Consider the following 21,786-nt stretch of genomic DNA (forward strand, 5'->3'; position numbering starts at 1 on the left):
AATAAATGATAATCAGGACACGTGACTCAGTGAAGCCGTATTTGTAACAGCCCTCCGCTTTATTGAAATACATTGGAGTCAGGTTAATATAATGAGTTCTCCACAAGTGTGGTGGCCAGTTTCCATACATTATTTGTTTGACCTTACACCTTAAATATTTCTGTGCAAAAAGAATCTACATCACCTGTAGTGGGTATCCTCAATAAAACTCCCCAAAACCGTTCAAATAAAATGAGCAAGTCAAAATTAAAAACAAATCCAAAAACAAATAAAATGATTACATCTATAACATGCAAAACTGTACAAATTATTACAAAGCAATCCTAGAAAAACAAGGTGTATAATATGATATGAAAGAACAAAATAATATAGAAGGAACTGAAGATAAGACCTCACTGAAATGCAAAGGCGTTTCTTTTATATTTTTTTAATGGTTATCATGGTGACACCTCAGCCTCAAACTACTACCCCTCCATCTGCTCCTTCACCCCTTTTCATCCTTAATTCAAAACACTTGTCTGAGTTCTTCCTCCGTGTATCCGTCTTTTCTTCCACCTGAATCTTTAGACCCTTACGCCTAGTCACAGCTGGCTACACTACGGCTAAATGTAGCTCTTCTTTCCCAAGTGTAGTCTGTTCTGTCACACTCACTTCCATTGTTAGGGTGAAAATAATCATTGGTTCTGACATTCCTGAGTTTTTATTTTTTTAAATTTATTTTTTAAAGTGGGATTTCGGGCCTTTAACTATACAGTATAAAGCCTGGTCTATCATACTCTCAGACTAAGATATTTCCTCTTCGCTCTCAGCTAATACATTCTACAGACAAGGCCCAGCAGATATGAATAGAGACTCTTGGTAGCTTTCAAAGGAAATCTTAAGAGAGGTGGTTAAGTTGAGACGGTTGAGTAAAACCAACTTAGCGAGACTGACGTCTAAAGGCAAATTCTTATTTTGCAAAAGCTCAATATAAAATGGAATTCTAAAAACACGTGGAATGAGTAGGCTAGAGATAAATGACTGTATTTTCAAGGGAATAGAATAGAATTGTGGTTAAGGTTTAGGCCCCCAATGGCACGAATGAAAGCAGAAATCTGAAATCTGATATTTTTATACACTTCTGACTAGGATAGATAAACTGTTTGCCATGTTTGACTACTTGGTACACTTCAACACTCCTAAACCTTAAGACAGACGGTCCCTTTGAACAGTAAGTAACAACGGTCATTCATTAAAACGGTCTGTAACATAAAAATTATTCCTCATTAGAAATGAAAAAAAGTCCCCTTTCCAGAATAAGAGTCCCCTCCCTTCCGCTTGAGAGAGAAGAGTCAGCTGATCTAGGCACTCGACCCAAAGCTTGTTTCATTTCCACATATAAATACACATCAACAACACCATGCTGTGATTTGCATTAGGGTTGGGGTCCATTTCAATGTAGGCAATTCAGAAAGTAAACAGAAATTCTAATTCCAAATTTGTCACAAAGAAGCATTGAGGAAAATTGGAATGGAACTTGAATTGACTGAAAAAAAATGGAATTGACCCCAATTTGTGGCTTGTTTCAAGGTTATTGCATTACCAGACAGTAATATACAGCTTACCAGTTAATAGTAGGAACATATCAATGACAGCAGGGAGGATTGGAACAGAAATTAAACATTGAACTTGTCATCTTAGCATTTCTTTTCCACTATTTCACTCTTTTTTGACCCCCCATTTCAACCTAGCGCTGTCTGTCTGTCTAGTCAAATCGACATCTACAATTGTCCCCCCCCCCCCATAACCTATCAAAACATTCTTCAAAATAAGCAAGGCTGTCTGAAAAACAACGAAGACTCAAGATTCCAAGTCATTCTATTTTTTGGTTATAACAAGCTTTCCAAAATCTCTCTCGGAAGTCAAAGGATACAACATATTTGAGGTTCACACGTTGGTACCACAGAGAAAAGTATGGAAATACACACTTAGTGTTTCAGAATCACTGTCAGTTAGGAAAGATGCAATCCCACCTCAAACTGATCCAACTGTGGATCATAGTGGAAAGAGTGGCGGGGGAAACGGCCGTGTGTGTGTGTGTGTGTGTGTGTTCGCGCGCGTGTGTGTGCATGTGAGTGTGAACGCATGCATCTGTGACAAGACGATCTCTTCAAATAAATCCACATTCACTTAACAGCATGGGGTCCATGCGACCCACAATATTAGTTTCCTCAAACGCAAATCAAAATGACACTTGACAGTTTGTGTCTCATATATGAAATAGAAAGAAAAAAACTTCAACAAATCTAAAAGCAATCAGAGGAACTTGAAGTGGTTTAAAATGGCTTCCGTGCGGATATCACCCCAAATCATACTCAAAAGATAAACAGGAATCGAGGATCTTCTCCCCATCATCTATTTCTCTATAGTATTTCCCTTATCATATATTATTCTCTGATTTTAACCTATGTACATGGTTGTGATGGGAATCGGCTTTTTGGAATTGATCGGTGGTTGGTCTATTACTGCACTTACGGTACTAGGTCGACACTACATGGAAAATGGTCCCAGATCACTGGATGAGGTCACTGGCCCATGTCATGAGGAAGTCGCATAAGGAGCTGTGATGTCATCATAGAATGTTCAGTCTGCTTCTAAAACTCCGCTGTCCCTAAGAATTCGAGAACATGAAGCCAGCGAGGTGTCACCTAGAGTTAAAATACCCCTAACCATACTTGTATTTTTGTACTGCTTTACTGTAGCTTTTCGCTGATGGTACGAAGAAATTAAGTCACGGCACATATTTCACTTCATGAGCAAAAAAAACCCCCCAAAAATACATCATTGCTTTCTTTTTTTCTTAATTTTTTAAAAAATGTTATTTTGTGAGCCTTGTATTGTAAATGGAATTCCCCCTCTTCTTCTGCTGCCAACTACCATTTTGGAAGAAAGCAACAGAAGGAAAAAAGAGAGAGTGAAAACATCCTCTCTTTCTCCTCTTGCTGCAAAGCACCTTGCTCTCCATGTCTTCGATAGATAGATGAATAAATAAAAGGTGGCCACCCCCCAAGCCCAAAGGGTGCTATGTACACGTATCAAATGATCTGTTGTTTCATATTGATCCCTCTTCTCTTTGTCGCGTCTTGAGGTTTGTGTGTCTCTTTACAGGAGTTGCCAATGACATAATAATCTATACGGGGCTAATAGTGCTGCAATCAAAAGTACTCTCAATAAAACTCAGCGCTTCGCTTATTCTGGTTATCAGCTACAAAGCAGATGAAAGGGGGTGTACATTTGAATTCCTATATTGTATATCTCCCTCCCTCAAAAACACACACACACACACACACACACACACACACACACACACACACACACACACACACACACACACCCTTTCCCAGTATTTCCCTCTTGGTCAAACACTTCCTTTCCCTGTGGCAGCGGGTGCAGTTCCGTGGGCAGGGCCCGGGAAGGGGGGCGGGCCCGAGGGCTTGGTGAGGGTCAGGGAATGGAGCTGTGTGCGGTCTGTCACTCATGTGTCCCAGCCACTCATGCGGTCTGTGCTCTCCAGTGAGAGGGACTTGGTCTTGTGGGGTGAGGCCGGGCTGGGGGGACTGCTGAACGTAGAACTGTTGGACGCCGTCGAGTGACGGGGTGAGTCAGAGTCCTGGAGAGAGAAGGGGGGAGAGAGAGAGAGAGAGAGAGAGAGAGAGAGAGAGAGGGAGAGTTAAAGATAGGGGGAGAACAGGAAGAAAGAGAGGGAGGTAGAGCCACTGAGATGTCATATTTTTCTCACAGATAAACACAAAACAGGCAAGGGTCATGGTCAGTAGGCATGCAGCGCAAGAAAACCCTGAAACACAGGAGGCGATATGATCTTAACTTGAGAAAAATATTGCCCCTTTTTTAATAAAAATAAATAACACACAAATAATATACACACTTTCTCATATTCGTGCCTACTGAACACAACCCATCTCTCCAATGGGCTCAGTAGATCAGGCCTGGTCAACACCAGTCCTCAGGGACCTCTGTGTGTGTTTGTCCTTCCAACCAACCACTGTCATCATCAAAGCTAATCTGCTGTTTGACTTCCTGCCTGCCGATGTGGACATGGTGAGATCTCTTCACATCACCACACAGAGCGCTAGGCAACAGTGACTTAATGCCCCGGGAACCTTCCACATCATCAGACAATGAGCAGCTCGATTGGCCGGAAGTGATTGGTTACAGCAAAACACATACGCAATACACACGAGGCCCCTCGTCTACGGTCTACTACTACAATACACAGCAGTCAGTGGAGGTTGACCAACTTTTGTTCCAGCCTAGTAGAAAACACACGGTTCAAGCAATCAACACATATATGGTTTTGGAGCTAGAACGCGATTTGTTAAATCAGGGGTGTAGTGTGTGTGTGTGAGTGAATGTGTGTGTGAGTGAGTGCTGGGCTGGAACAAAACCCTGCATACACTGCTGGTCCTCCATAATTATGATATGCCACCCCTGCTATAGTATACCATTGTGTACAAGATATCCCTGAGGACAGCACCTGAGAGTTGCTAGTTAAGAAAAGCAGGGTTGAGATCATCTCCCTCCTTCACTGAAGGGAGGTAGCAGGGTTTGTAAAATTCCAGTAACTATCCCACAATTCCCAGGTTTTCCCAGAAATGTCCTGATTATTCCCTCCTGATTCCGGGAAACCTTCCAACTGGGGTTTCTAGAAAACCTGGGAATTTGAGGAAAGTTACCAGAATCTTGCAACTCTACACGGGAGGTGGTGAGTGTGAATTTGTCCTCTGCGCCACATGTTTCTCACAGACAAAACTTACATTTTTCATTTCTATGGCTATTTGTACAGTAGGCTACGGCTGTGGGAGCTACCACTGTCCACCACCGCACTACAGTAGCTGGCACAAAGGTACAGGTACTATAATGGCCTATAGGAGAGGAGCGTCACAGTATCTTCCTGATGATGTATCAAATCAAATCAGATACTGTCATGGTCATTATTAGAAACATGGGTTGGGCTGGCCACAGAGGGACAGTATGGAAGCAGACAGACGCATGCGGGGTAGACTTAAATGTAAATGTGGTAGAGGATGATGGTGACACACCATTCAAAAAGGGGAAAGGGGAATGAGTAACCGCCCTCTAGCCAGAAACAGAGGGGGCAATCAGATGCCGGTGCTACTGGGGCTGAAATGGTGCAGTGGTGGGAGGCTTTGGGGGCAAAGCTTCACGACTGTGGGCAACGCGCGCACGTGCGTGTTGGTGTCTGTGTGTGTGGTTGAGGGGTGGGTTACAGTGCGTCTGGGTTGGTTGGGTGTGTGTGCTGACATTACCTTCATCTTACTAAGCAGGGTCCTTAAAGCCCTTTTCAGATCGGGGGTCTTCTCCGATGGTGAGACCGCCTGCCACTGGAGAGGAACAGTTACAGACTCAGCGACCCGGCCCGGCCCAGAGAACAACATGCTGGGGGGGACCGAATCGGGTGGAGGGGGGCGAGATGGGGGCAGGCACGAATCACGATGGAGCTAGCCAGGTATGAGGGACAGTGGGGGTGTAGACAGTCAGCCAGGCCAGAAGAGGGAGCCAAAGACACAATGGATAGCTAGAGCAAGAATCCCTTGCTTTGAGGATGGCTGCATGCTTGAGGTAAAAGCTGCTCTTAACCACAGATCTAGGATCAGATTATTGGACCCCAAATCTAACCTTAAACATTAGGGGGATGAAAAAACTATCTGACCCTGAATCAGCTAGCTACTACTGGCTGGGTGGTTGAGGCTGAGTGAGGAGAGGCCAGATGCAGAGAACCAGAGAGGGGAATGGCTGTGACTGAGGTTCGGGTCAGGGTTGCGTATGGGGGGGGGGCGATTGAGTTTCCTATGAGGGGCTGTGGTGGGTCTAGGAACCAATCAGACCGAGGGATAAGATGAGGCAAAGGGCAATATGGGAGGGCACGAGAAGACGTAAGCTGGGTGGTGGATGTTGTGGGTAAAAGGGGGGCGCAGAGTTACGGGGCACACTTTGATATGTCTAATTACATAGATGTTTGATATGTCTTCCACATCATTGGTCACCAGCGAGAGTATTTTCAGTGTCTGTGTAGTGTTATGGTGAACCTAGTCATATTTAGAGCCACTGTGCTCAAACGATTAGTGAAATGTGGTTTCAGATCCATCCACTTGACTCTCACAACCAAGATACAACCATCTGAACACTAGTATCGGAGATGCGACGGTATATCATCTAAGCGAAGACACAGATTCAGCACAATTGTTCCCAATTATTAGTAGCCGAGTTTTGGTAGCCTTAATTAAGTGCAATTTACCCAGGCGCCCGAGGGAGGAAGCAAGCTAGGCTGATCACGTACCTCTCTGTCGAACTGGGAGAGGGGTGCGTCGCTGCAGCCGTCCATACCCCCTCCGGAGGACAAGGAGCTCTCGGAGGGAGAGGTCATGGTCTGGCGCTTAGAGCTGTAGCTACCCCCGGACAGCTCTCTCCTCAACGCATTGCCGTTCTGAGATGACGAACCTGGAAAAAGGAGGGAGAGAGCGAAAAATAGAGAGATAGGGGAAGAAAGAGAGGAATGGGGAGAGAGTGGGACAGAGAAGGGGAGGGGGAGTTAGGAAGAGAAGTGAAGAGAGAAAGTTAGAGACAGATGAGTGTCACCCTTCGGAATCTATTCAGACCCCTTAACTTTTGTTACATTACAGCCCTATTCTAAAATGGATTAAATAAAAAAAAGTCCTGAGCAATCTACACACAATATCCAATAATGACAAAGCGAAAACAGGTTTTTCGACATTGTTGCTAAATATATTAAAAATAAAAAACAGAAATACCTTATTTACATAAGTATTCGGACTCTTGCTATGAGTCTCGAAATTGATCTCAGGTGCATCCGGTTTCTATTTATTATCCTTGAGATGTTTCTACAACTTGATTGGTGTCTGTGGTAAATTCAGCTGATTGGACATGATTTGGAAAGGCACACACCTGTGTATATAAAGTCCCACAGTTGACAGTGCATGTCAGAGCAAAAACCAGGTCATGAGGTCGAAGGAATTGTCCTTACAGCTCCGAGACAGGATTGTGTCAAGACACAGATCAGGGGAAGGGTACCAAAACATTTCTGCAGCAATAAAGATCCCCAAAACACAGTGGCCTCCATCATTCTTAAATGGAAGAAGTTTGGAACCACCAAGACTCTGAGAGCTGGTAGGCCAGCCAAACTGAGCAATCGGGGGAGAAGGGCCTTCGTCAGGGAGGTGACCAAGAACCCGATGGTCACTCTAACAGAGTTCCTCTGTGGAGAACCTTCCAGAAGGACAACCATCTCTGTAGCACTCCACCAATCAGGCCTTTATGATAGAGTGGCCAGACGGAAGCCACTCCTCAGTAAAAGGTACATGACAGTCCGCATGGAGTTTGCCTAACCCTAACCCTGAAAATAGCTGTGCAGCAACGCACCCCATCCAACCTGACAGCCCTTGAGAGGATCTGCAGAGAAGAATGGGAGAAACCCCCCAAATACAGGTGTGCCAGGCTTGTAGGGTCATACCCAAGAAGACTCAAAGTTGTAATCGCTGCCAAAGGTGCTTCAACAAAGTATTGAGTAAATGGTTTGAATACTTTTGAAAATGTGATATTTCAGATACAGTGGGGCAAAAAAGTATTTAGTCAGCCACCAACTGTGCAAGTTCTTCCACTTAAAAACAATATAATCAATTTTAGAATAAGTCTAACATCAAAATGTGGAAAAAGTCAAGGTGTCTGAATAACTGGAAATGGGGTCTGGCACTGGAAATGCATTTAAATCTACAAATATATACTTTCCATTGTTCACCAGTAACAAACACATCCATTTTCTCTACCCAGGCCTACATGTTTTGATGCTTCTTTAATCCCCATTTTATTATACAATATTTATTTGACTATTAAGCTTACTAGCTTAGTGTGTTTGGTAGTGTGGTACTTACGGATGCCCAGTCCACTGCTGGCGCTCATTGACCGTCCCGGCTCGGCTCTGTTCTTGGTGATGGAGGGGATGGACACGGAGCCACTGAAGCCTGCAGCACGACTCTCCTGAACACGCACGTTCTGTGTCAGAAAGGCCAGTGGACAAGGGAGGACAGAATAGACCGGGGCGGATGAGGACAGAGGGGCACAGATATATGGATTATGGCGATGGGATGAGAACGCATAGATATACAGGCACATAGAAACATTTGTGAATACACATTCCCCCGAATGACAAATATGGATATGAACATATATAACATGTCATTTAGGCATGATGACCACACATATGCACATACATTTCACACGTACAAACACATGATGCTCAGTCGGACCAGGAAGTAAAAGTACTCAGCATGTTTACAACTAAGCAGAACATCTATGGACACTCTCTGTCGTGGCCCCGTCTTACCATGGGCAGGTCTTTGAGGATCTGGATGCCGTCCCCAGGTCCCATGTGGGCCACGTGGTTGAAGTTGGTGGGGTTGGAGATCAGCTTGTTCCTCATCTCTGGGTCTCTCAGCATCTCTCTGTACAGGACACACACCAAACCCAGGAATGAGGTCACTGTGGCCAGAACAGGGTGAACGCACCAGTCGAGAGTGATATTGCGTGAACAGAATGAGCTTTATGCCTATGGAGGGGACGAATGTGGATGAACGGTATGGAGTCTGTACTAAATCTGTAGTGTGTAATGTACTATTAGCTGTACACTCCCTCTGTGAAGTAGCTTGGACATAGTGTATTGTGCACTATGTAGTATGGCGTGCACTACATAGTGTGTAGTGTAGTGTGTAGTGTGCACTATGTAGTGTATTATACACTGTGTGTAGTTTATTGTGTAGTGCACACTACGTAGTGTGTAGTGTATTGTGTAGTGTGCACTACGTAGTGTATAGTGTAGTGCACCCTATGTAGTGTGTAGTGTGCACCATGTAGTGTATGGTGTAGTGCACACTATGTAGTGTGTGGATATGAACAGATGCACACATATGTTGGGGGGCAATAGCAGGGTGCATGTGACACATCTAGTGCAGTAGTGCCTGGTTAGAGGTTAGTTGCATGCCCCGCTTACCATGGGCCTGCATACTCTCGCTTACAGCTCGCTGCTGCCGGCTAGCCCTTGTGGTGAATTGGGGAGCAGTTCATGCACAAGTCTCCCCTTCGCGGTACAAAGCCATGACCAAGACTCCAGTCGGGCCTTACCGCGGCGGCACACGTTAACTGGTTGTCTTGAAACACCAGGCTAACCCGGCAGGGTGTCTCGAAGCAGCAGTGTGGACACGTCCTGGCAGCCATCAGCCACTATCCCGCTGCCTTGTGGGTTAGTCTGGTACGACAAAGGCAAGGGGAGCACACCCTGAGAGAAAAGCAGCGTGCTGGCGGCACGCGGTAGGTGGACGCAGACAGACTGGGGTTCAGACAGACTCCTGCAGCTGTGGAAGGTACTGGTCGTCCTGGATCTCCACCCTTGCCACTGGAATGTCACCTTCCTACAGTGAAGTAGTGCTGTTGAGGATTACGCACCCTCAGCGACACCTTAAATAACTTTCTTTGCGCAGGTATCCACTTCTGACCTCGGTGAAGCCATCAACCGGAAACCGGCCTAAAGCCTGGCAGGTTTGGGCTGTCTGGTGACGGGGGCAGGAGTGAATGCACCGGGAGCCCTTAATCAGACCTCTCTGCACGCCAGCGGCACAGGGCTATTATGGTCACCAGCAGTTGGGACATGAGTGGCAGCTGCTCTCGGCAGACCCCCGTGTGACTGAGCAGCCCTATTTAGCCACACTGCTCACCCCAGCTGGGGAGAGGACTAGAAAGTGGCCTAAAAACGTTCCACTCAGAGGTTGAAAAATGCTAAAGAAAATAATTCCCCTGAAACTGGCGACATAGAACATCAGAACTCTTTTGGACACTGAGGATAATAGCGATAGACCCTATCGGAGAACAGCTTTGATTGCTGCAGAACTAAGGCGCTACAACATTGACATGAGTGAGACCATGTTTCTGGATGTACGTTCCCTGAAAGAGGAGGGAGAAGGTTACACCATCTTCTGGAAAGGTTACCCTCCGGTTGGACAACATCGGCACGGTGTGGGACTGGCAATTAGAGCCTTCTACCCAGCCTCACCGAAACACCTTTCGGCATAAGTGAAAGACTCATGTCTCTCCGTATCCCCCTAGTCACGAGATGAGGCCCTTCGCCCGGAATGACGAGATCTTTCTGCTGGGTGACTTCAACGCTAGGGTGGGACAGAACACGGAGTGGAGTGCTGGGTAGACATGGTGTTGGTTAGGTCAACGAGAACGGCACGAGTCCACTAACTCTATATGCCGAGCACAATCTCACTGTCGCCAACACCTTGTTCCAGCAGAGGAACGAATACAAAACATCATGGATGCACCCACGCTCCAAACAGTGGCACCTGATCAACTACACCATAGGGAGACGCTCCGACACGAATGACGTCCTGCTGACACGTACCATGAGGGGTGCAGAATGCTGGATAGATCACTGTATGATACTGTCTAAACTCCACATGAGAATACGTCCGCAGAATACGTCAACGCCTGCAGAAGTCCAGAAAGAGGCATCTGCGCTGTATCCGGCTTGAGAAAACTGCAGTAAGGGAACGAGTTCCGTCGCTGAAAGGCTGGAGGAGACTGAGCCTCTTCTGAGCGCAGATGGACCAGTTGTGGGCATCTATTAGCTCAGTGCTCTATCAGGCAGCGGCCCACTCCATTGGCTACAGAGGTAGGAAACATCAGGACTGGTTCGATGACAACTCTGACACCATCACAGCCTTACTGGACAATATGCACAAAGCGCACAGGGCTATTCTCAACAGCCACACATCAGCTACCCTCTGCAAGCAACGGCGTGCATCATGCAAGGAAGTGTAAACAACCTTGCGTGTTCTGCAGAACGAATGGTGGACGAATAAGGCACAATAAATCCAAGTTTATGCCGACAAAAACGACATGCACCATTTCTACAACTCAACTAAAGCTATGGCCCTAGTAGTCACTCCATCACCCACATGAAAACAGCTGATGGTCTGACTCTCTTGAAGGCCCAAAACCAGATCCTGACGAGGCGGGCTGACCACTATGAAGCACTACTCAAATCAGTACTCTCCTGCAGACCACTCCATCCTGGAAGAACTTCCTGTCCATCCACCCATTCAAGACCTCAACCATTCACCAACCTTCCAAGAGGTGTTATCAGCTATCTATTCCCTCAAGAACAACAAGACTCCTGGCGCTGACAGCATCCCGGCAGAGCTACTTAAGAAGGGATGTTACGTTACTTCTTCACCAGAACGCTCCACCAGTACATCACTGAGGTTTGGGACTGGGAGATCGTCCCCCAACAGTGGCTGGATGCAAACATTGTCACCACCTATAAGAACAAGGGTGACAAGTTCATCTGCGGCAACAGCCAGGGGATATTTCTTCTGGCTGTTGCCGGCAAGGTCCTGGCCAAGGTGATGCCACACAGGCTGGTGAACAACATCACAGAGGAACTGCTGCCAGAGTCACAATGCGGCTTCAGAAATCTACACGGCAACTCCAGGAGAAGTGCCGTGAACAACTTCAGGAGCTTATCATTGCCTTTGTCCAAGGCCTTCAACACGGTGAGCAGGGAACTACTACTCAAATTTGGCTGTCCAGACAAGTGTGTTAACATCATTTTCCAGTTCCATGATGGGATGATGCCTCAGTGGCCATAGGAGGGCAGGAGTCAGTGGCCTTTGGAGTCAGCGTCGGTGTGAGGCAGGGGTGTGTGCTGGCACCTGTACTCTTTAACATCTTCATTCTATGTGTCCCCCAGCTTCTCTACAAGGAGCTTGAGGACAGCAGCGGGGTTGCGGTGGACAGAAATCTATTCAACGTCAGGAGGCTCCAAGCAACCGCCAAGGTTTTTGACAGAGGGGTTCTTGAGCTGCAGTATGCTGTTGACTGTGCTCATGGCCACACTCTGGAAGACCTTCAGTCTGTCCTTGTAGTGGCTGTGAGGGTCTATAGCAGGATGGGACTGTCTATCAACTGAGGTGGTCTGCCAATGGAGATCCAGCCCTCCACCCACCACACCTGTCTTCACAATTTAACACAAATCACTGGCAATAGTCCCATCCTTCAAATAACTGGGCAGCGTCCTCTCGAAGAACTGCAGCATCGACCTCGAAATTCAAAATAGGAAACTCTGACGCAGGGTCTCCCAAAACAGGGATCTACACCTCCACACCAAAATCACTGTCTATTAAGCCGTCTGCATCACCACACTTCTTTACAGTTGTGAAGCCTGGGTCACTTAGTCGCCACAACAAGCAGCCCGAGTGACTCCACGTAAGATGCCTGCAGCGCATCCTGGGAATCACCTGGTGTAACCATGTGCCCCATACAGAAATACTTGCTAAGACAAACTGCAAGAGTATGGAGGCCATGGTCACCCAACACCAACTGCGCTGGCTTGGGCATGTCATTAGAATGCCTCGGGAGCACTTGCCGCGGAGGATCCTGTATGGCCAGCTACATCTTGGACGGAGGATCCTGTATGGCCAGCTACATCTTGGACAGAGGATCCTGTATGGCCAGCTACATCTTGGACGGAGGATCCTGTATGGCCAGCTACATCTTGGACGGAGGATCCTGTATGGCCAGCTACATCTTGGACGGAGGATCCTGTATGGCCAGCTACATCTTGGACGGAGGATCCTGTATGGCCAGCTACATCTTGGACGGAGGATCCTGTATGGCCAGCTACATCTTGGACGGAGGTCTGCAGGGGGGCAGATGAAGCGCTACAAGAACCAGCTAAAAACGTGGCTGAAGAAGTGCAACATCAAACCCACAGACCTAGAGGACGCTGCTGCCGACCGTTTCACCTGGTGGCAGCTCTGCCAGAGCGGTGTACAGAGGTGGGAGGAGGAGAGGAGCACAAACAGACAGCAAGAACAGCTCAGGAAACATACAACCATGCCTGCCCCCAGCCAACACAGACCGCATACGCCCCACCAGCAATAAAGTTTGTGGATCTCAGATTGGACTCGACAGTCACCAAAGAATCCAGCGCTAACTCAGAAGTGGAAGTCATCATCGGAGACGATGGACTATCATAAGCAGTGTAGTGTGCACTACGTAGTGTGTAGTGTGCACTACATAGAGTGTAGTGTACCTCCTCTGCTGTAGCCTCTCCTCTTCGGGGACTCTGAAATAGAAGCGTCTCTTGTTGTTCAAGCTGCGAACCATCTGCTTCCTGCTGTTGTCAGAAGTCTCGGGGACCACCAGCTCATCACCCTCTGGAATATTAACAACATGGCCACCGTCATCAACAACAACAGCATCATCAGTAGCATGACCATGATCATCATATATATTTCTAATCCAGTTTTTATTTTCTTTGTTGAAAAAAATATTTCAAAAAAGAACATGTTAATACTACTGTGGAATACGACCATTAAAATGAGTATTACACTCAGTCAGTGGTCATAATCAAGATATGGATCTCTCCTATGCATTTAGAGGTCCGAAGGCCTATCCTGTGTGCAAACTGACCTGCCGTCTTGTTTCGGAAGTATATGAGCCTCACGGTCTCCAGGCCCAGGAGGTTCAGGGATCCGTCAGGGTTCAGAGGTCGCACCTTCAGGGGGGATACAAAGGGGTCAAATGTTACACCTACACCAATCCGACGACCGGCCCTCCGCTACATGTGCAGTCCTATACTCTCACCTTCTTTAGTGGGACGGTCTGAATCCACTCCATTGTGTTGACATCAAACACATCCACAGCATTCTCACTGTACACTGACAGGTAGGGGGCGTTATAACCTGGAGGGGAGGAAGGAGGACAAGATCAGCTTCAGGCTTAAAGTTACATTCTGGGATTTGCTTTTAAATGCAAAACGACAGCCTCGCTACTTGTTTTGGTAAACAGCTTTGGGATGAGGCAGAGGACATATGACCCCTCACAAATTTGTAGACAGCCGCACTAGAAGCAAGGACTGTCTCCACATGATACTTTTAAACATATTCGGAAGCTATATACTTTTTTATTTACTTTTTGTTTGTAAACAGTGGAGAAATAAAAACCTATTTTGGTTTATGATAACGGTAAGACAATTGTGCTGGTTCAGAACTCACAGGCGGAGTTGGGCACGGCCGGCCACATCAGCTCCTGCTGGCGCGAGCGGCGGCCCTGCGAGTCCACATAGACCCCTATGGCTGAGAAGCATAGCAGCAGCTCCTTGGAGGAGATCTCCACGGCACACAACGCATCCAGGCCCTGCTGGGATATGAAGGCCAGGGTGTGGTCCTCGGGGTGCAGTAGGCTGACCGGGGCACAGTCCCCGTGCACGCTGTAGCGCGTGAAGCCAGCCTGGTAGCCCACACACAACCGCTCGCTCAGGAGACCCATCCACTGGACAGGACCTGGGGTTTGGAGCTCCCGCAGCCGGCGGTGGCGCGCCTTGCTCTTGTTCACCTGGGAGATAGAGAACCATTATGCTGTTATTTAGCGAGTACATTTTTTAAATATTTCATAATCCAATGAAAATAGCCTATATATCGTTGCTTTTCTAGGCAAAGTTATACTACGTCATTTGTAAAAATGTGACAATGTACTTTAAAACCCCATCCCTTCCGTCCCCACCCCCCACCTCGTAACAGATGACCTGTCTCTTCATGGCCACACACAGACAGATGAGGGAGTTGTTTCGGACGGGCCCGGACACCAGCGCTGTGCAGCCCTTGGTCTCGGCCAGCTTGTAGGAGTCCATCTCCCGTCCGTCCAGCGCGGCCATGGGGAAGAGGCGGACGTGGCGGTTACGACCGGAGATGACTGCTAGGAGCTGCTCCTGGGGTACCAGGTCGATGTGGTAGACCTTCTTATTGTCTCCCACGCGGATGATCTCTGTTAGGTCAGGAGGGGTGTGAGAGAGAGCGAGTTGTCAAAAAGACCTCTGCACTGTGATAGCCAATATGTGGTGAGCATTCTACTGCAAACTGGGTGAAGTGCATCAGGCGGGTAGGTGCAAGAGTCTTACCATCTTTGGTGACATGGATAACATAAAGGCCTTCCTCGTTGCCCAGGGCAACACGCTCGTGGTCTGAAGAGAAAACATCAAGAGGACGTTTGATACAGTCTACCGCATAGCTAGGTAACAAGGTGCAGAAAGTATGTCCTGATCCCTTCTGCAGTAGAACATGCAGTGCCTGTATACTACAAACTCTTAATGAGACAGATACAGAGAGGACCCCCCCCCAACAATTACTTGCTTACTACATGACCAAAATAGAGGGGCAGCATGTGTGTGAGTGTGTGTGTGTGTCTCCCCTACCTATAATAGCGGCGGACTGCGTGGTCTTGATGAGCGGCAGCGTGCTGTCGTAGGCCTCTTTGGGCACGTAGACGAAGCGTTCCTTCAGCTTGTTCTTCTTGAGGATGCGCTGTAGCTCGTTGAGAAGCCCCACCCACTTGTTCCTCTCGTGGTCGGTGTCGGCCAGGATCAGGATGGAAGGCTTGTGACTGGAGGAGGCGGACAGCTGGGCAGCAGTCACCTGGAGGGGTTTAGGGGTCAGAGGTTAGGGCTTTTGGAATGGCATCCCACAACAATTTTGAAGCATTGTTAAAAAGCGGAGAAATCTGAAGACTGGAATAGGCGGGGGAGTAATCACGGAGTAAATGTATGACTGTATAAATGCATGCATTCAAGAAAAAAAAAGGCTAACCCTGAATATACATGGGATGTCCTTGCGGCTGGCGTGAATGACGTCAGACGCCAGAACAGAGCTGACTGAAAACTCCTCATCCCTGGAAAACAAAGGAAGGAGAAAGTGTGTGAGAGGGAGAGGGGAGAGGCAGAGAGAAAGTGGGAGAGAGTGATTGAGTCAATCAAATAAAGGACTAAACCCAGAAGTAATTCTAATAAGCAGCCATTTCTCTCTGAGAGACTGGGTTGTAGTTCAGACGGAGCTCAGGTTGTAGTCCTTGTCAGTCTCACGTCATGTCTATGACTTGACTGACCACCACACTGGGCGTTGTGGCCCTTCCCCAGCTATGGGAGTTCTAGTTCAGACAGAGCTCAGGTTGTAGTCCTTACCTCATGTCTATGACCTGACTGACCACCACACTGGGCGTCGTGGCCTTGCCCTCTCCAAGCTCATACAGGAAGAGCTTGAAGTCACACACTACGGCAACCGCCCGCTGCCAACCCTTCTTCACCCCCGTTGGCTTGGGCACCTGGAAACACACACAGGGACAGACACACACTTCAGTCTCACACATTGACCCAACCTAGTATTGACAGTGGTAAACAACCTTGAGAGACAGAGACATATTTTACTATACAGACACAATTAACAGGCAAGCCTCACACACAGGTCAGCCACTGGTGATATAGGGATGTTAAATGTACAAGGTAAGGTTTTAGTTTTACATTTGCACTTTAATTCACAGGTACTTATTCTACCAGGAAATGTTGTTAAAAGAGTGCATAAACAAACAATCTTCGGTGTCGTACGTACTCTGACGTGTCCCTCGTAGGCAGTGCCGATGCCCCTCTGAGGGTCAATGCCCAATGGCCCCTTGGTCTGGTCGTGTGGCACGGGGCACACTGCTGGAGCCTTGTCAGCACATGTCACGTGGCATGAGAAGTTACAAACTGCAGGACCAGACAGGAGAGAATAAGGGGTTTATATCAGGTTTATATCTAGCCTCAAAAGAGACTGTACTCCCACCTCAGTCCTGCCCCACCTCACCTCCTTCCATCCTAATCCCCTGCCTTCTTCTCTTCCTTCCATATGTTTCCCTCCATCCCTTTCCTCAGATCCCAGTCTTCCTTCCTTCCTTTATCCCTCTCGCTCCTCATTCTCACATTTTTGTCTTCCTCCCGCTCTCCTCCACCCTTTACCCCCCCTCTCTCTCATTGTACCTTCGCAGGTGCAGCCCTGGCGGATGAGTCCCACCATGAGAGAGGTGCACTGGTTACACTTGGTTGGAGCACTGAAGGACTTCACCACAAACTGGTGGGCTTTGGGCTGCAGGGGACAAACAGAGGGCCGGGTGAAAACACATAGGACTAATACAGATGCTTTATTGGAACACAGCAACAGTTCACTTATTGAAATACAGCAACTGGCCTTCGTCGGGTCCACGGGATTGACATTACTAAGTATTGACCGAGGTTAAAACAGTAGAACGGTATTTGGGAAGTCAAAAAGGATGTCAAGTCTTACCTTGGGTGATGAGCGGCCAATACTACCGTACCCTCCTGAACGCATGGTGGCGGTCTGGACTGGCCGTGGGGGTTGGTCTATCAACTAGAGGGTGGGAGAAGACAGAAAGATCTGAGTACAGCTCGGGCTGTGGCGGTCACGAAATGTCATCAGCCGGTGATTGTCAAGCAAATAACTGGTCGGTCTCACGGTAATTGACCGTTAATTAACAAACACATTTAGCGTCTCCTGGCTTCCACACTGATAAGAACATCTACGTTTTACATTTAATATAGCCTACACCTTCACAATTGCCTCCAATACCCTACTCAACAAATTGGATGCAGTCTATCACAGTGCAATCCGTTTGGTCACCAAAGCCCCATATACTACCCACCATTGCGACCTGTACGCTCTCGTTGGCTGGCCCTCGCTTCATACTCATCGCCAAACCCACTGGCTCAATGTCATCTACAAGACCCTGCTAGGTAAAGTCCCCCCTTATCTCAGCTCGCTGGTCACCATAGCATCTCCCACCTGTAGCACACGCTCCAGCAGGTATATCTCTCTAGTCACCCCCAAAACCAATTCTTTGGCCGCCTCTCCTTCCAGTTCTCTGCTGCCAATGACTGGAACGAACTACAAAAATCTCTGAAACTGGAAACACTTATCTCCCTCACTAGCTTTAAGCACCAACTGTCAGAGCAGCTCACAGATTACTGCACCTGTACATAGCCCACCTATAATTTAGCCCAAACAAGTACCTCTTTCCCAACTGTATTTAATTAATTAATTTATTTTGCTCCTTTGCACCCCATTATTTTTATTTCTACTTTGCACATTCTTCCATTGCAAAACTACCATTCCAGTGTTTTACTTGCTATATTGTATTTACTTTGCCACCATGGCCTTTTTTGCCTTTACCTCCCTTATCTCACCTCATTTGCTCACATCGTATATAGACTTGTTTATACTGCATTATTGACTGTATGTTTGTTTTACTCCATGTGTAACTCTGTGTCGTTGTATCTGTCGAACTGCTTTGCTTTATCTTGGCCAGGTCGCAATTGTAAATGAGAACTTGTTCTCAACTTGCCTACCTGGTTAAATAAAGGTGAAATAAAAAAATATAAAAAAATATTTTTAAAATCCATTATATATTTTTAGACGGGTCTAAAGAAACATGATATGAAGAAAATGAAGTCTATTTCAGAAGAACAGAATAGCATCCTCTGTGTTGTCCTTATGTTAAGTCCTGATCTGGCTGTGCCAAATGGCTGTGGGTTACACTAGTTCATTTAGCAGACACAATTAGCTTAGAATTCCATGGCATTGTTTTAAGAGTATGAAGAATACAACTGTACAAAGCTGCATTAAATAGAAAGGATACTATCTCCAAACGATTTGAGGGCGTGTGCACATGCGGGCTATTCTGCGTTGAGCGGTTAACAACGAAATAGGTACTCCTATATGCGTAATTTAGAGTTATTAATGTAACTTTAGCTGTTCTACAAACATTGGGCTATCCATTTATGTTTAACACATTGTAAGGCTGTGTGATGCAACTCTAACGAGGATTTTAAAAAGTTGAAAATGATCTTCCCCAAACTTGAAACTCACTTTGCAGCTTATGTATCCCAGTCAGGCTCTAAACCCCTGTGCTTAATTTTCTTGCGCAACATGAGCTCATGGGCTCTCATGAAGTGTTTGATTCGATTTATGATGACATTTGCATTGACGTCAGGGTGATTAGAGGAACAATAGGGTGCGGGGAGTACCAGGCAGTTAGCAAGTTTGGCCATCAGCAGCATCAGAGCTTGGAGAAGCCTAATTACTGTGACTAAATGGTCATGTGGAATTTGACTGCCGTCATGACTCGTGACCGCCGGTGTGGCGGTAATATGGTCACCGCAACAGCCTTAAGTACAGCACAATATATACCTAGTTTTTATTTTATGGTTGGAAAATCAGCCCTTAGAGGTTATGAACAGTCTAAGATTAAGCATAATACAAGTTGGGGGTCCAAAGTTCAGAGGTTAGAGTTCACCTCTATAGGCTCCACGTCGCTGGCCATGGAGGGCGACCGTGAGCGTGACTTGAGCTGGGACTTGGAGTCTTCGCCTCTGGATGGAGTGTTGGAGGGAGTGAAGTTGTCCACCGAGTCCACCTGGAAAAAGGGATGAGAGAGAAAGAGAAATAAAGAAAGAAAAATGGGTTGCAGGACATAGAAACAGGTGATGGAGTTGGTAGAAAGTAAGGAAGCCAAAAGGGACCAAAAAGCACCATCCATGCTTAGAGTAAAAAGCAAGAAAACAATTCAACCAGGTAGATGCACAGTATTATAGGAGGTAAATGGAGACTGTAGTCGTAGCAGAGATGGGACTGACCAATCCATTGGTCAACGGTCATTAGGAAGCCTACAGGTTGGACCACAAACCCATGAACGATGCACATGACACGAGTGCTACACATACAGTGCATTCAGAAAGTATTCAGACCCATCGACTTTTAACACATTTTGTTACTATTACAGCCTTATTCTAAAATGGATCAAATACATTTTTTCCTCATCAATCTACACCCAATAGCCTATAATAATGACAAAGCGAAAACAGGTTTAGACATTTTTGCAAATGTAAAAAAATATATAAAACTAAATTATTTACACAAGTATTCAGACCATTTGCTATGAGACTCGAACTTGAGCTCAGGTGCACACTGTTTCCATTGATCCTCCTTGAGATGTTTCAACAACTTGATTGGAGTCCACCTGTGGTAAATTCAATTGATTGGACATGATTTGGAAAGGCACACACCGGTCTATATAAGGTTCCCAAGAACACAGCATTGAAGGTCCCCAAGAACACAGTGGCCTCCATCATTCTTAAATGAAAGATTTGAACCACAAAGACTCTTCCTAGAGCTGGCCGCACGGCCAAACTGAGCAATCGGGGGAGAAGGACCTTGGTCAGGGAGGTGACCAAGAACCCCGATGGTCACTCTGACAAAGCTCCAGAGTTCCTCTGTGGAGATTGGAGAACCTTCCAGAAGGACAACAATCTCTGCAGCACTCCACCAATCAGACCTTTATGGTAGAGTGGCCTGACGGAAGCCACTCCTCAGTAAAAGGCACATGACACCCCGCTTGGTTTGCCCAAAAGGCACTTATTGGACTCTCAGACCATGAGAAACAAGATTCTCTGGTTTGATGAAACCAAGATTGAACTCTTGTTTCAATGTCAAGCGTCACATCTGGAGGAAACCTGGCACCATCCCTACGGTGAAGCATGTTGGTGGCAGCATAATGCTGTGGGGATGTTTTTCAGCGGCAGGTACTGGGAGACTAGTCAGGATCGAGGGAAAGATGAACGGGGAAAAGTACGGAGAGATCCTTGATGAAAACCTGCTCCAGAGCGCTCAGGACCTCAGACTGGGGCGAAGGTTCCCCTTCCAACTGGGCAACGACCCAAAGCACAGAGCCAAGAAAAAGCAGGAGTGGCTTTCTGAAGTTTCTGAATGTCCTTGAGTGGTGCAGCCAGAACCCCGACTTGAACCCAAATGAACATCTCTGGAGAGACGTGAAAATAGCTGTGCCGCGACGCTCCCCATCCAACCTGACAGAGCTTGAGAGGATCTGCAGATAAAAATGGGAGAAACTCCCCAAATACAGGTGTGCCAAGATTGTAGCGTCATACCCAAGAAGACTCGAGGCTGTAATCACTGCCAAAGGTGCTTCAACAAATTACTGAGTAAAGGGTATACTTACGTAAATGTGCTACCCTTTTTGTTGTTGTTGTAATATAAAATATAAAAACCTGTTTTTGCGTTGTCATTATGAGGTATTGTGTGTAGATTGATGAGGAACATTTTGTTTTTAATCAATTCTAGAATAAAGTCTTTCACGTAAGTCTGTCCGAATGCACTGTAACCCATTGACCATGCTGACTGTAGCCACGAGGGACAAGAGCACAGCCACACACCATACAATTGGTTTGGGGAAATCCACAAAGCCACGTGGAGGAAGACAAAACAGCTGCAGTAGATGCACACATATACTCTTCTGTAGTTTATTGGAGGACTACAGTGCAGGCCATACACCCATACACCCACCATGCCTTAAAAGCAAAGACAAATACAATAAAATACTTCACTTTTATGAAAGTCCAAATGTTGCATCTCCACAAAGCCCCATGCATAACAACCGACACAACACACACACACACACACAATACATTCCCTTTCATGCAACAGACACAGTTGAGGTTCGGAGGGCGATTGGGCACAGACAAAATCACAAGCACAGAGCCGCTGCTTAGCTTACACGTCTGCCTTTGCTAGTTGGCCCAACAGATGGAGAGCGCTTCGGTGGGGGGAGGGAGAGAAAAATGGAAAGAAGTCAACATTGAGAAGTCTGAAGTGGCTCTTAAATAGGTCACATTAAAAGGAATGGTAGCCTATCTATTTGCTGAGGATGTCCTTTCCACATTGCACTGAAGGACACTGCCTGGATTGGGTAATAACTCCCGGTGTCCCAAATGACACCCTATTCCCTACACAGTGCACT

General features: G+C 46.8%; 1 protein-coding gene across 11 annotated transcripts in view; it reads right to left on the reverse strand.

Annotated features, from left to right (window-relative positions):
- Positions 1–26: 26 nt before the first annotated feature.
- cdc42bpab (CDC42 binding protein kinase alpha (DMPK-like) b) overlaps positions 27–21,786 on the reverse strand; it is a 106,804-nt gene continuing 85,044 nt past the window's right edge. For 7 of the 11 annotated variants that reach the window (XM_065008877.1, XM_065008878.1, XM_065008880.1 and 4 more), the window contains 19 exons: positions 21,544–21,582; positions 19,270–19,389; positions 17,244–17,327; positions 16,940–17,045; positions 16,533–16,669; positions 16,109–16,248; positions 15,738–15,819; positions 15,347–15,566; positions 15,053–15,115; positions 14,666–14,919; positions 14,151–14,490; positions 13,741–13,838; positions 13,567–13,651; positions 13,187–13,310; positions 8,420–8,537; positions 7,968–8,088; positions 6,359–6,519; positions 5,328–5,402; positions 27–3,649 (listed from right to left, as the gene is read on the reverse strand). In XM_065008877.1, coding sequence (XP_064864949.1) covers positions 3,515–3,649; positions 5,328–5,402; positions 6,359–6,519; positions 7,968–8,088; positions 8,420–8,537; positions 13,187–13,310; positions 13,567–13,651; positions 13,741–13,838; positions 14,151–14,490; positions 14,666–14,919; positions 15,053–15,115; positions 15,347–15,566; positions 15,738–15,819; positions 16,109–16,248; positions 16,533–16,669; positions 16,940–17,045; positions 17,244–17,327; positions 19,270–19,389; positions 21,544–21,582 — 2,502 coding nt within the window. In that variant the 3' untranslated portion in view covers positions 27–3,514. The remainder of the gene's footprint in view (positions 3,650–5,327; positions 5,403–6,358; positions 6,520–7,967; positions 8,089–8,419; positions 8,538–13,186; positions 13,311–13,566; positions 13,652–13,740; positions 13,839–14,150; positions 14,491–14,665; positions 14,920–15,052; positions 15,116–15,346; positions 15,567–15,737; positions 15,820–16,108; positions 16,249–16,532; positions 16,670–16,939; positions 17,046–17,243; positions 17,328–19,269; positions 19,390–21,543; positions 21,583–21,786) is intronic. The other 4 variants (XM_065008885.1, XM_065008881.1, XM_065008886.1 and 1 more) reach the window with 2 other exon arrangements.

Source organism: Oncorhynchus nerka, linkage group LG24, assembly GCF_034236695.1.
Source record: "Oncorhynchus nerka isolate Pitt River linkage group LG24, Oner_Uvic_2.0, whole genome shotgun sequence".
Lineage (NCBI taxonomy): Eukaryota > Metazoa > Chordata > Actinopteri > Salmoniformes > Salmonidae > Oncorhynchus > Oncorhynchus nerka.